The 12390-nt window shown below is 35.0% G+C and overlaps 1 protein-coding gene and 1 non-coding gene across 2 annotated transcripts; both read right to left on the bottom strand.

The window, feature by feature from the left end:
* Positions 1–567: 567 nt before the first annotated feature.
* Positions 568–3905, bottom strand: LOC103491632 (uncharacterized). Its single transcript, XM_008451667.3, has 7 exons — positions 3248–3905; positions 2958–3044; positions 2613–2870; positions 2349–2513; positions 2204–2257; positions 1728–1874; positions 568–1332 (listed from the first exon to the last, which is right to left on the bottom strand). The coding sequence occupies exons 1-7, from the start codon at positions 3419–3421 to the stop codon at positions 955–957; spliced, it is 1263 nt and encodes a 420-aa protein (XP_008449889.1). The 5' UTR covers positions 3422–3905; the 3' UTR covers positions 568–954.
* Positions 3906–5691: 1786 nt separating this feature from the next.
* On the bottom strand, positions 5692–9082 carry LOC103491633 (uncharacterized). The gene is made up of 3 exons (XR_538092.3): positions 8555–9082; positions 6701–7067; positions 5692–6227 (listed from the first exon to the last, which is right to left on the bottom strand). It is a non-coding gene; the product is annotated as an uncharacterized LOC103491633 (transcript).
* Positions 9083–12390: the final 3308 nt, after the last annotated feature.

Genomic DNA, 12390 nt, shown 5'->3' with positions numbered 1-12390 from the left:
TTCACCGCCATCTTCACCGCCATTTCTTTTATGGCTGTTTCACGAGTCGCCTAAATACAGAAAGTTTCAGCTTTTAAATCAAGACATGGCTTTTTCTTCTTACCTTCCCAAGGCAACAGAGAGCCAAAGCTGAAGCAAAGGTAAAGTTTAAAAAAGTCATCAAAAGTGAAGAAAGCAAGGCAAAAAAAAAAAAAAAGAAAAAAGAAAAAAGGAAAGAAAAAGTGCAACGCCCATAATTTACAGAGTTGGCAGACACAGATTTTCACTTTGGGTAGATCCTATAGCAAAGGTAGGTGGATGACAAGGCCAGGGAATTTTTTTTTTTTTAAATCCAAAGATTCCTTATGATCTGAAATTAAAATCTGGTAAGGATTAGAGGCAGCCAGCAATGTCGAACAGAATATTAATTGCAACTCGCAAGTGGGGGTTGGCCCAACTTTAAGCTTCATGTGGGACTTCACTTTCATAAGGCGGGTGTGGTGGGAAGCGCACAAAGGATTGTCATCCCCACTCACCTTTCAAATTTCAAAAGCTCAATCATTTCTAATTCAAAAAAGAAAACAAAAGTAAAACAAAAACAAACAAAAGGCCCCGTTGCATCAACAGAACCACATTTCATTAATTGATTAACCATCCCCTCTTAGAGAGGAGTAAACTACAAATAAAATACAGTGCGCTTCACAAAAGCTTTGTTCCTTTCAAGCTTTTTAAGCATCTTTATCCCTTCCCAAGTTCAACACCACTAAACAAAATTAAAATTATAAATTGAAGACCCAAAACTTCACAATATTGAAAGCTCGTATTTTACCTTTCTGCCCCAATCTCACAAGATCTAAAGGATGTGTATACAAAGGAGAGATAAGAGAATGCATTAGCTTTTGAATGCATGTTGTTACAGGCATGAGATAGAGAATGGGCGAGAAACACTAGACAGAGTTTACATTGAAATAGTCCTCATGGGCAATTTTGGTTTCTGCCAGGGCCCCCATAGTAAAAGTAATGGCCCCAATCCCCATTGCTGCCAGTTTGGACATCATAGCAGTTGGATTGCTCTGTAAAAGTCCCAATCCCTTTGGGAGCTTTGAGATTGTTGGAGCTGTCAACAACTTGAATGTTTCTGAAATAACTAGCCTTCCCAAACCCTTCTTCAGGAAAATGACCACTACCCATTTGGGTTAAGGTGTGCAGTCCATCAGCCTCTGAATTCACAACCTCCCCTCCCCACTCAATCATGGAGGCACTGTCAGCCAGGTACGAGAATAAGAAAGAAGGCCAATATCCCAACACATAGTCATTGCCAAACTGCATCCACCAGTGTCCCTCATTTGGATCCTACACCAAATAAGCAAATACTCATCGCTATTATCAACAACAAACAAACTACTCAATATTACTCTCGCTACTGAATTATGCTCGAGTTATTCGTCAATCAAAATGGTTCTTTAAGCCACCCATGTGGGTTCTTCGTACTGACAAGAGAATCTTGCGATCTCAAACCCCGGGATTTTTCTGTTCCTAACCCCTTTACTAAAAACTATGTGTGGGTGGGTATTATTTTAATTTTAAACACCTAATGCGAAGACCCCATCTCAGCAGGGCAATGTCCACAAATGATCACACGCACTTATCTTTTCACAGTCAGTCTCATTTGTCTTTTAGCATTTAACACAATGGTTGATGTTTCAATTTTTCTTTTCTGAGTAGTCCAAGTGAGGTTTGGCATTTACCTTCCAGATAAGTATACTGATATCATACTGGGAACTGCGAAACCCAGAAACAGGTGAGATGCTTGCCCCCATCGCTATATCACTGTTAACTTGAATAAAGCCTGAACAGAGGAGGTTATAACAACCTGTAGCTTGATATGCATCACTCTGCAAATACAATCATCATCCCTATATCAATGGAGTTGGACAAGATAAACAAAAAAATTAATGTCTTGTTTGATAACGGTTTTTGAAAATTGTTTTTGTTTCCTCCCAATTTCTTTGCTCTGCTTTTCACTTCTCTTAAAGAAACCAACACTTGAATTCTTAGTCAAGTTTCAAAAAGAAACAATAACTTATTTTTAAAACTTCTTTTTTTCTAGTTTTCAAAACTTCAAAACTTGGCTAACAAAAAAACTCAAAGATTAGTTTTCAGAAACCAAACGGTTATCGAACAGAACCTAAACAATTTTATGAAAGAGGCAAATGAATCTTACAGTCCAATAAGTGAAGAGTCGCGTGTTGTTATCGCCATATAAGTCTGGGCTGACCTGATGTCAAACACAACCAATTACGGGATCCACAATGAGAGGGAAAAGAAATGGAATTGATTAGCTTTTTGAATCAATTAGTTCACAGTACCTGCCAGCCAGCTTCAATACTATTGAGATCTTGACCAAAAGAACCTCCTAAAATCCATAACTGTGATAAGCTAAACTCATTAGGCTGCTGTATTTTGGGCTCCCAAACATTGATAGTTGCCTTGGCTCCATAAAACTTATCTCCTTCCACATAAGCTATTGCGTGCTAAGCAGCTCCGAAGGGAACACCACGATATCAGAACTACAGTAAAAAAAATTAAACAAAAAAAAAAGACTGATTGTATTTAAAAGGGAGAAGAATTACCTGATGACCACTTTGATTGATGAGATCAGGATCTGCAGACCTGGGTTGAGGAATGGCTCTGTGCCTTTTCTTTCCATATCTTTTGACAGAGCTTGCTCTTAGCACGTCATCTTCCTTAGTTCTCCTAATAGGAATGGTGTTCTCTGGGCACCTTCCATTTGCATGCCACAGCTGATTGATGGGGTTTGTTATTTCTTTAGGTTTCTCAGACACCTTGTTCTCATCAAATAGCCCTTCTGGGTGGTAAGTAGGTCTTGTCTGATACAAGGTCAAGTGGTAAAGAACTTCAGGACAGGTAGAGAAGAAATACTTGAAGAAGGTGCAAAATTGAGAAATAGTAGAAACCTGAATTTTGTGATCTTTGAGGAAAGGATGATCAAAAGCTGGTTGATTAGAAATGTGGACACAGTCGATTATATCCCCATCTGGACTCTGCTTGAACATCACAAACACACAATTGTAGAAAAAGAACAAGGGATAAAACAGTAGGTGAAAGTGAAATTTCTTTTCTCAAAATCTGAAGCCTAAGCTATCTAGTTGGAACTGGAAGCTGCGCAATACTCAGCGTACATTATTAAAAGCTCTTCCAAGTCTTCGGAAAAACAAAATATCTTTGGGAGGGACAAAGAGAGAACCTGGATTGTTTTCAATGGGGGTTTGTTCAAGCGCCTGAGGTGCTTCTGCACCTCCAGATTCTGCATTGAAGGGGATAATCGAGCAGCATGGGAGAGAGAGATCAGAAACCATAAAGAGAAAAGCAGTAGCAGAGCTATCCCGGCCGTTCTTCTGTCAATCTGAGCAGGACCCATTTACAGGAAGCCGCCCAAATGGAAATTAGCTACACACAACAATCAGTCCACATACACAGATGCAACCCTCAAATCTCAACCCGAAATGCGATTCTGGTTCCACGTAAACAAAATGAGGAGATCCAACTGGCTACAGCGCCGGCCTCAGTCACCAAGCCAAACTCTCTTTCTTTTGGTTGCAAATAATAAAAGAGAGAAACGGGGATCATTGGATACGGACGGTAAAAATGGCTTTTTTATATTATTATATCATCCTTTTAGAACTTTGATTGATTGCCCGATGACGAGATAGAGGAGAGAGAGAGATGATGATGATGAAAGAGACTGAACCAAAGTTGTAGGAAATAGAACATGGGAAATTTTTTGAGAAAAGGGTCTTTTCATTTTTCGATTTTTTTAGTTTTTTTTTATACACAAAGCTTGTATTTTGACGCTTGTCGTTTACAGAAATTAGTTGCTGTGGCCTCGGTCTCAACTCTCAACCTCCAAAGCTGTGTGTGTGTGCGCGCGCGCGTAGTTGAGATTGATAATTAAGGTATGAAAGTGTGATTGGGAATATTACTAAATTTCACGGCACATAAAAAGGATTTAAGGAAAGAGGAATCCTATGCCAAACGTGAAGCTGAAACCACATACCCATTGAACACAGTGCAGTATCTGTATAAAGTATGACTTTTATTTTCATTTTTAAATTGCCAAATACCATTCTACGCTGCATCTCACTTTTCCTTCTTTTTCTTTCTTTTTTTATTGCCTTTTTTTGCAGCTCCAAAAGATTCCTCCTTTTCAGTTTTTTTCCCCATTCAACCACAAATTTTGCACCTACTTTAACTCCTATATAAACACATGTATTCTTTTATCTTATAATTTCAACAGAACCACTGCTTCACCTATTGTTAAACCAATTGTACTAAAAAACAAAGTTTTAATATATATATATATATATATATATATATATATATATATATATATATATATATATATATATATTAAAATTTTGTTTTTTGTTTTTTTGTGCAATTGACAATAAAGTCCACTTTTTGTGGCTTCACTCAAACTAAGCTTTCTAATCTCATCAATATAACAATTTTTTAAAAGTAAAAATAGTTCAACTTTCACCTTTGTTCAAACTCATATATATACTCGTTAAACACATGATTTTAGCTTCCTATCATTTTAAGTCTTAATACTCAATAAAATTCATTTCTAACTGATATAGATGGTTTTGATTTTATGTTAACTATAAATTCTATAGACTTGTGTCCGAGCTCACAATGATTTGTAGTAGTACCATTGTTATATTACCTTGCTTTTCTTCGACGTACCTTAAATTATAACTATCACCGTTAAATATTTTTTCTCGTAAATGTTAAGGGTTATATGTTTATAATTGAATGTAGTGACGGTTTTTTACCATCCAACCAAATTCCATAATTGAAATGTGGAAATAAATCTATTTTTGCCCATCTTTGCCAAAAAAAAACCACACGTGATTTATAAAGAGATAGCACCATTTGACCTAAAGTATGGCCATACTTTTCTGAAATCCCACGTTAATTAATTAAAATGGGGGGAAAAGAAACATACTTTAGTATTATATTATAATGAGAAATGAAGATGGACGTTATTAAATAGAGATTTGCAAAAGGTTTCGCTTTTTACAATTGGTGGCCATTAGTATTAAACTAGTGATTGATGGCAGTCAAAATGCCACTCATTGCTAACTTTACAGATTCCCTAACTTCCTTCCCACTTCAAAGTTACTTTTTTTTTTTCATTTATTTTCTTTTCTTGTTGCTTTGTTTTGGGTTGGGTGCAAATGTAATTAATCCAAAACTCGTGTTTAAATTAAACATTTCATTCGATCTTCATAATTCAATTTTTGTTTTGCCCTCATTCCTCATGTATCTCAACACCATTACACCACGTTCAACTTCCCAAACAACCATTAAATATATTGTTAATTTTATCTAACTACTTAGAGAAAATTAAGATTTAATCTCTATAATTTATAAATAGAATTACTTCACAAAATACTCTTAAATAATCTTTAGGGAAGCTTTTATCAAATCAATTGTAAATAAAAAAAATCTTCATATTGCTTTTTTTTTTATTTTATTTTGCACATGTACTGAAAATCTCGATATTATAAGTTATAACTCTACACCCTAACCACAAACTTTCTAATTCCCACTTATTAATTTCAAACATCATCAATCAATTCAACCTCCGAGCACCCCATAATTGGAGTTTATAAAAGAAATGGCCCCTAAAATCAAAAGCAAACATTGGTGCTTTTTCACAAATATACGTCATTACAGCTTCCTCAGTCCATAGTCAAACATGCAAAGCCCAATCAAACCAACTCATCCCTCGCGGGTAATTGGCATCAAAGTTGATTATCTTCGAACACTTACTTACAGACAGGCATTCATTCCTTTGGAATCCAAGTAAAATATGTGCCGCCATCATTTTCCTAATGATCAGTACACACAATGTCAAATCAACCCGACTTACTGACAAACCTCGACTAAGGAAACCAGAAAGTGAAACAAATGTTCTACAACGAACGACAATGTAAGCTCAGTTCATTGAAAGTGAAACACACAATTCTCGCACGCTTCTCTCTTTTTCATTGTTACATTTCCTTTGTTGGAAAAAACCATATCTACAAACTTTTTCACCATGGATAGATGACCAACGAGATGAGAAGCCCCATGCCTTCATGTACTGAAGCTGCTGAAACTTGGAAGTGAGACACCCTAACACATGGACTGCATCCGAAATGGTGAAGACTCTTCGGATCCTTTTCACACAAAACATAATAAGAACTGTTTAGATGCTAGAATAGAATTGCACCGCCGGGTATCCATCCTTCATAACAAACAGTGAAGCCACCATTAAATTGCATCAAATGTTACGCTAAACTTGATGTTTTAAAATTTGAACAAAATGCCAGCAAAGAGATCAAAATCACGTTAAAGATTGGGTAGATAATAGTAAGAGGTAGAAAATGACAAAAGAATGATGTCTCGAAGCTGCCACACAAACCTTAGACAATATCCCAAACTCTCATTTATTAGCCACTTTGAATCAAGCTCACGTGAATTTGTTTCTAAAATTTACCCAAAAGACCATATAATATGAAAAATGTTGGTTTTACTAACAGAAATACTATAAACTTTTTCACTTCTAAGTTATAACTAATGAGAAACTTAATCACAACCCTAACAGTATTTTTTCTATGGAAGGATAAACATGAAGAGAACAAGCACTCACTGAATCTCAATTAGGGGACATCTGCCTACCGATTGCAGGTAAGAACGAGCTTTTCTAGTTGGTTGGTACTCTCATGATGCATAATACCAACCGCATTACTGAATCAGTTGCAACAAGGAAATTCATCAAACTCAACTGTTGAAATCATCAAGCAAAGATGACACGTCCTTGTAATATCCATTTCTATAACACCCAAGTGTTGTATTTAGTTGGTGAAGACTCGGAGAGAATTTTAAACAAATTTAGAATTTTGCTTCAACAATCTTCAAAGTTCATGTGGTCTATTCCTGCTTGCATTATATTTGAACCCAAATCCCCATCTTGCAAAGCCGATGTATTCCCCAAACTCCATTAGGCACGAAATACCCTGAAACTCACATTCCGAGAACAAATCCTTTGTAACTCACAGACCGCAAAATGTTGATTCATATTGTATTATAACACTTTTCGTTATTTATTTTCACATTAGATCCACATAATTAAACCGACAGATAATTAGAGGTCTCAAGTGTTGGGATAGGAAACAGCGGTCCTACATCTGATGGATATGCTTCTTGATGTTAAGATCTTGAAAGATCAAATACATAATAAAATTGTGCTTAATCCAACTTGGATATGGAAAGAGAGAAACTGGTAGACAGAAATATAAGCAGAAGAATTGGAGACTGAAAAAAGAAAAGTGCGTGAGACAATAAAACAAAGGAAAGCATAGACAACAACAAATAAAAGGAATGCCAAAGAAGCTAAGTATGCAAATGTGGCTTAATTCGTAGACCTAGCAAAACTTAAAAGAAAAAGATTCATAAAAGAAAAAGATCTTCTAAGAACAAAAGACATCCCGTTATAAATAACACCAGATCACTTATGAAAACCATTTATCTAAGAGTATGAATGAACCTAGAGGTAGTCAAGCTAAGTCAATTACAGTTCTATACAATCCTAAGAACTTAAGCATTTGATTGAAATGGCATTGACCGATGAGACCCTAAGTTCAAATCCCTCAAGAGTTGTTCCCTTCCTCTCTTCATATTAATTATCCATATTTTGGATTTGATCTACCAACTTAAGCTTTTAGGTGAAATACCAATTGATCGCGTTCTACAGTGATGGGGACAAGAATATGGGAAAACTAAAAAAGAAGGCTTTCCTTATGACTAAATTCTACACTCCTCCAACAACTTAGCCTACAAAGACGACAAAGATATCGAAAAATCATCCACGTTACAACTATGCAATTCTTAGAAGAGGATAAAAGTGCAATCCGTTAGCTAGAGAGTAAAAGGAGCATATATCCACCTAAAAAATTAAGCATATCTGCGACACTTACGATAAATCGCAAGACAAGAGGTATCCATTGTCCACGATAAAAATAAAAAATAAAAAAAAGGATCTAATAAAATTAAGTTGTAGCTGGAAACCTACACAGAACGCGACAATTTGAAATGTAGGAGATACAGCATGGAGCAGAAACCTCAACCATCAAAATCAAAGAAAATGGTCTGTTTAAATTATGAGCTAGTAAGAAATCTTTCAATTCAAGTAATAAATGGCATTGTCTTAACCACACGGTTGCTTTGAGTTACTATCATACTAAAAGAACTCTGACACAAATGTCACCCGTGGTCGGAGACCCATGATTATTTTCAGAAATTGTCAAATCCGATAGCACTTGTCAAAGTTTTCGGATCAACAATTATAAATATACTGAATTTCGTTGCAAGTAGTTGTTGAAATAGTGAATTGAAGTAGAGAAAGAGCAGGGGTAAGTGTATTATTTCTAATACAAAGCAATGATAATGGTACTCCGGAGAAGGAAAAAATGAAAACCCAGAAGCAGGAAGGGGAGAAATTTACCAGATAGAAAGTCAATCGGAAGCATAGGCGTAAGAAGAGAGATCGGAGTCAGAGGAATAGTAGTAATAGTAGAAAGAACCAGGTGGAGGAACACAGAAGAAGGTCCAGAGAGAGAGGGCAAGTCGAGAGAGCTGTTGAAGAGGGAAAGCGAAGAGAAGGTAAAGAAGTTGGTGGCTGGTGAGGGGATCTGGAAAGCGAGCAATGGATTGCGAAACATCCGCCGATAAATGAGCGACCGATAACACTATTAAGCTGCTAAATACCATGGCTTTGTCAGATTAATATTCCAGACTGACTGATTTAGCTCTCCGTCTTGAAGGAGTTTCTGCTTTTCGCCTTCCATTTGACTTAGCCCTGCCCCTTATTGATGCCCTCGCTTCATTTTCCTTTCCAAATTTGGTGCCCAAATCTGTTGCTGTGGCGACGGACTCACATGCGGGATTTTCGGTGTAGAGAAAGTAAGAGATCAAAACCATTTTCCAAGGGAAATTATCATTTTCAACGATTGACAGCACCTACTATTGTTTTTACGGAAATTTGAAAATTTTAATATAAATTTTTGATACATATTGATATGTTTTTATTAGTTATATTGAAGGACGTTGCTAAAAATCTATTACCATAGAATCTATATTTGAAATATATAATCCATAAAATTTATATTATAAACATTTTAATTTATTTTATTATATTTAAAAATATGTTTTGTTTTTATCTTATAAAATAAAATTTTAAATGCATGTATCTAGCTTTTTCCGTTTTAGAAGATTCCATGATATCTGCTGGAGGATCCACCTATCCCACATGATCTGAGATTTCTCATCCAAGACATAAGGTGGACAATATTCTTTCTCCCATCTACATGCGCCCATATCATAGCAGCCCCATACTACTTAATCCCATCAATCTGAGTACTTTCCACATGGTACCCGTGGGATCAGAACACACCATTGAACCCATTTTCACCGGCGTCTTTGCATCCAGCCTTCCTCCAAATCACTCGTTCATAAAACTGAAAGCTGGAACTCAATCTTGCTCCATATTTTATTCTATTTTGTTCCTTGAACTTTTAAAAACGTTTATTTTAGTCTACAAACTTTCGAAAAAAAAACTTTAGTATTTATTATGACACATGATGTAGCTCCTGTATTTTGGATGATAAGATTCTAGGTTATTCATAAATTAATTAAATTGATAAATAACCAATAAATCTTCCTATAAATATTTTATGACGACGAGAAACATAATCACCATACTTGAATCAAATAAATCCCAAATTAAAAACTAATTTTGTTTTTCTTTCTTTTTTAGGAAATTGTATTTGGTAACTTCTGAAAATATGATAGGGCAAATATAACACATTGTCATGAAATTCTATAAATATGACAAAATTTTCACTTTTTAAAATACTCTATTTTAAATTTGTTATTACTCCCAAACTACTATTCAATAATTTATTTATTTTCTCGTTTTAAATGTCATAATCATTAATTATTTCTTACCTCACTTTTGAATGCCATCCTTCTTTCTTATACACGAAGACGATTTGTTCTTCATGTCTTGATCATGATTTTATGATATTAATGGTACATTAATTGCAATACGAAATATAACGGTTGTTAATTGGAGTAATTTAACTTCATTTGTGACTTTTTTCTAATTTATTTAATGTGTATCTTTAATCTATTTTTAAATGATTTTGTTTTATTTTTTTACACTGTCTTTTTTTTTTTTTTACTTTGTATATCAGTGTTGTGATATACTTATATTATATGTATTAGTTGATTGATATATTTACTACGTGATTTTCATTTTTTCAACTTTGATGAGTTTATTATAGTATTATTATAGTACATGAATGATACAACTCAATGTATTATTATCAAGTATATCAACAATATGTTATTAAAATATATCGACATACTAGTAAAGTGAATCATTATCAAGTTTTTTAATCATGTTTACAAGTGTATCACATGTATAAGCACAAGTTGGACTTCATGCATATCAAGTTTAGGAGTGAGTATCAATACTTGTTTTGCCTTTTTTTTGCAAGTATTGCAAGTGTTCCTTTTTTTAAAACTTAAATCCTCCGGCATATTCTTCCCATCATTTACATTTTTTTTTTCAAATTTAGATATTGAAGCAAGTCGTGGGTAGAATATAAATAAATAAATAAAACTACACTTGGTGTTGACATCTATGACATCGTAAAATAAATTATAAAAGTAAAATAGGTACAACACACATATAAAATAAGCTCTACAAAATTGGAGATAAATACTCCTACTATGAATCACAAAATCTAAAAAAAAAACAAAGAAGAAAGAAATTGCGAGAAGAGAAAAAACACTTCAATAATAAATAAAAAAACATGTAAATTAATTGCAGACAGTTTTTTAAAATTATAATATCAAATTATTAAAATTGATCTGTCATCCAAATATAGAAACAACTTTTATCATATTGAGAGTTAACATATTCTTAACGAAAAGTCCAAAGCATGCACTTATTGAAAATTCAGGGACTAAATCAAACGTTTTTAAAAGTCAAATGTCAAAATAGAACAAAATACAAAATTTAGGTATCAAAGTATGATTTAAATCTTTAATTTCATGTGTATTAAAATTAATATTGGTTTACTGTACATTCCATATGATTTAATTTCATTTGTTATGTAGATTTCAAAATGTGGCACTTATATTTTAAAAGTCTTGGATTTGACTTAGGTTTTTAGTTTTTAAGTTTTATTTCAATTTTGTTTGTGAATTTTAAAATTCGTACTTTCAAACTCGATCCTAAATAGGAGAGTTCCCCTTATAGAAGCTGAAGGTGTTCGGTAGAGGTTAAAATGAGTTAAACTAGAAAAGAGGGATGATCTTAACCTTTGTTGGTGGTTGAACTCGATGTATTAAGAGTCCAACAATCCATCAATGTTGTGAATTCATCTTGATATTCAATTCAAGAGGGTGTTTGGGGTTAGGGTTTGGGCTGTGGGGTTAGGTTAGCCCAACCCTAACCCCCGTTTGGGCCCAATGTTAAGGAAACCCTAGTTTTAGGGTTTCCTTAACACGATTTCACTCTTCCCCTTTGAACGGCGATACGCGTGTTCGTGAATCCGGTTTCGTCCTTCAGCGCAATCCGTCTTCGATTTTTCCTTCGAACCGATTTCATTTCGTCCTTCAGCGCAATCCGTCTTCGATTTTTCCTTCAAACCGATTTCATCTTCTTCTCAACCCTTCTTCCTCGATATTTTTTCCTTTTTCTTTCTTTCTGTGATCTCCCTCATGGAAACCATGTTTCGTTTCGTCTTCTCCCTCAAGTTTTCTAGGGTTTGTGTTCGTTCATCGAATGTCCGGTCGATTTTGGTTTTTTCCGTTTCATCCTTTAATCCATTCGATCGTTTCGTCTTCTCCCTCAACTTTTCTAGGGTTTCTGTTCCTTCTCTTTTGTCTGGTCGATTTTGGTTTTTTCCGTTTCATCCTTTAATCCATCGTTCCTTTCGTCTTCTCCCTCAACCTTTAATCCATCCTGCCCTTGCGTTTTTGCGATGAAACCGGATTTCGTTACGCCGAATCTCTCTCTAAATCTCTCTCATCCGTCTCTCTCACTCCGAAAGGGCTTCTGTGTTCGTTGAAGCCGACGAATTCGTTGGCTCCGAACACGATTTCCTTTTTGGAATCGTGGGTTTTGGCTCTTTCAAACCTCCTTGCCGCCGTGGTTCGTTTATGCTCTCGGGTCCTTCGATTGGCAATAGGACAGATTCTTCACTCTGCCATTGGAGCTTGGTAGAGAGGTTTGGAGTTCTCAATCCACTTTGTTTTTAAAGCCGATGA

This window comes from Cucumis melo, chromosome 5 (assembly GCF_025177605.1).
Source record: "Cucumis melo cultivar AY chromosome 5, USDA_Cmelo_AY_1.0, whole genome shotgun sequence".
NCBI lineage: Eukaryota > Viridiplantae > Streptophyta > Magnoliopsida > Cucurbitales > Cucurbitaceae > Cucumis > Cucumis melo.
Note: the sequence above shows the minus strand (reverse complement) of the source record. Positions and strands in the feature narration are given on the sequence as shown.

Coding starts and splice junctions, on each gene's coding strand:
- LOC103491632 (XM_008451667.3), bottom strand. CDS start 3,421: ATGGGTCCTGCTCAGATTGACAGAAGAACGGCCGGGATAGCTCTGCTA. Junction 2,258..2,348: donor GTATTGAAGCTGGCTGGCAG/GTACTGTGAACT, acceptor GTTTGACATCAG/GTCAGCCCAGACTTATATGG. Junction 1,333..1,727: donor TCAGTATACTTATCTGGAAG/GTAAATGCCAAA, acceptor TATTTGGTGTAG/GATCCAAATGAGGGACACTG.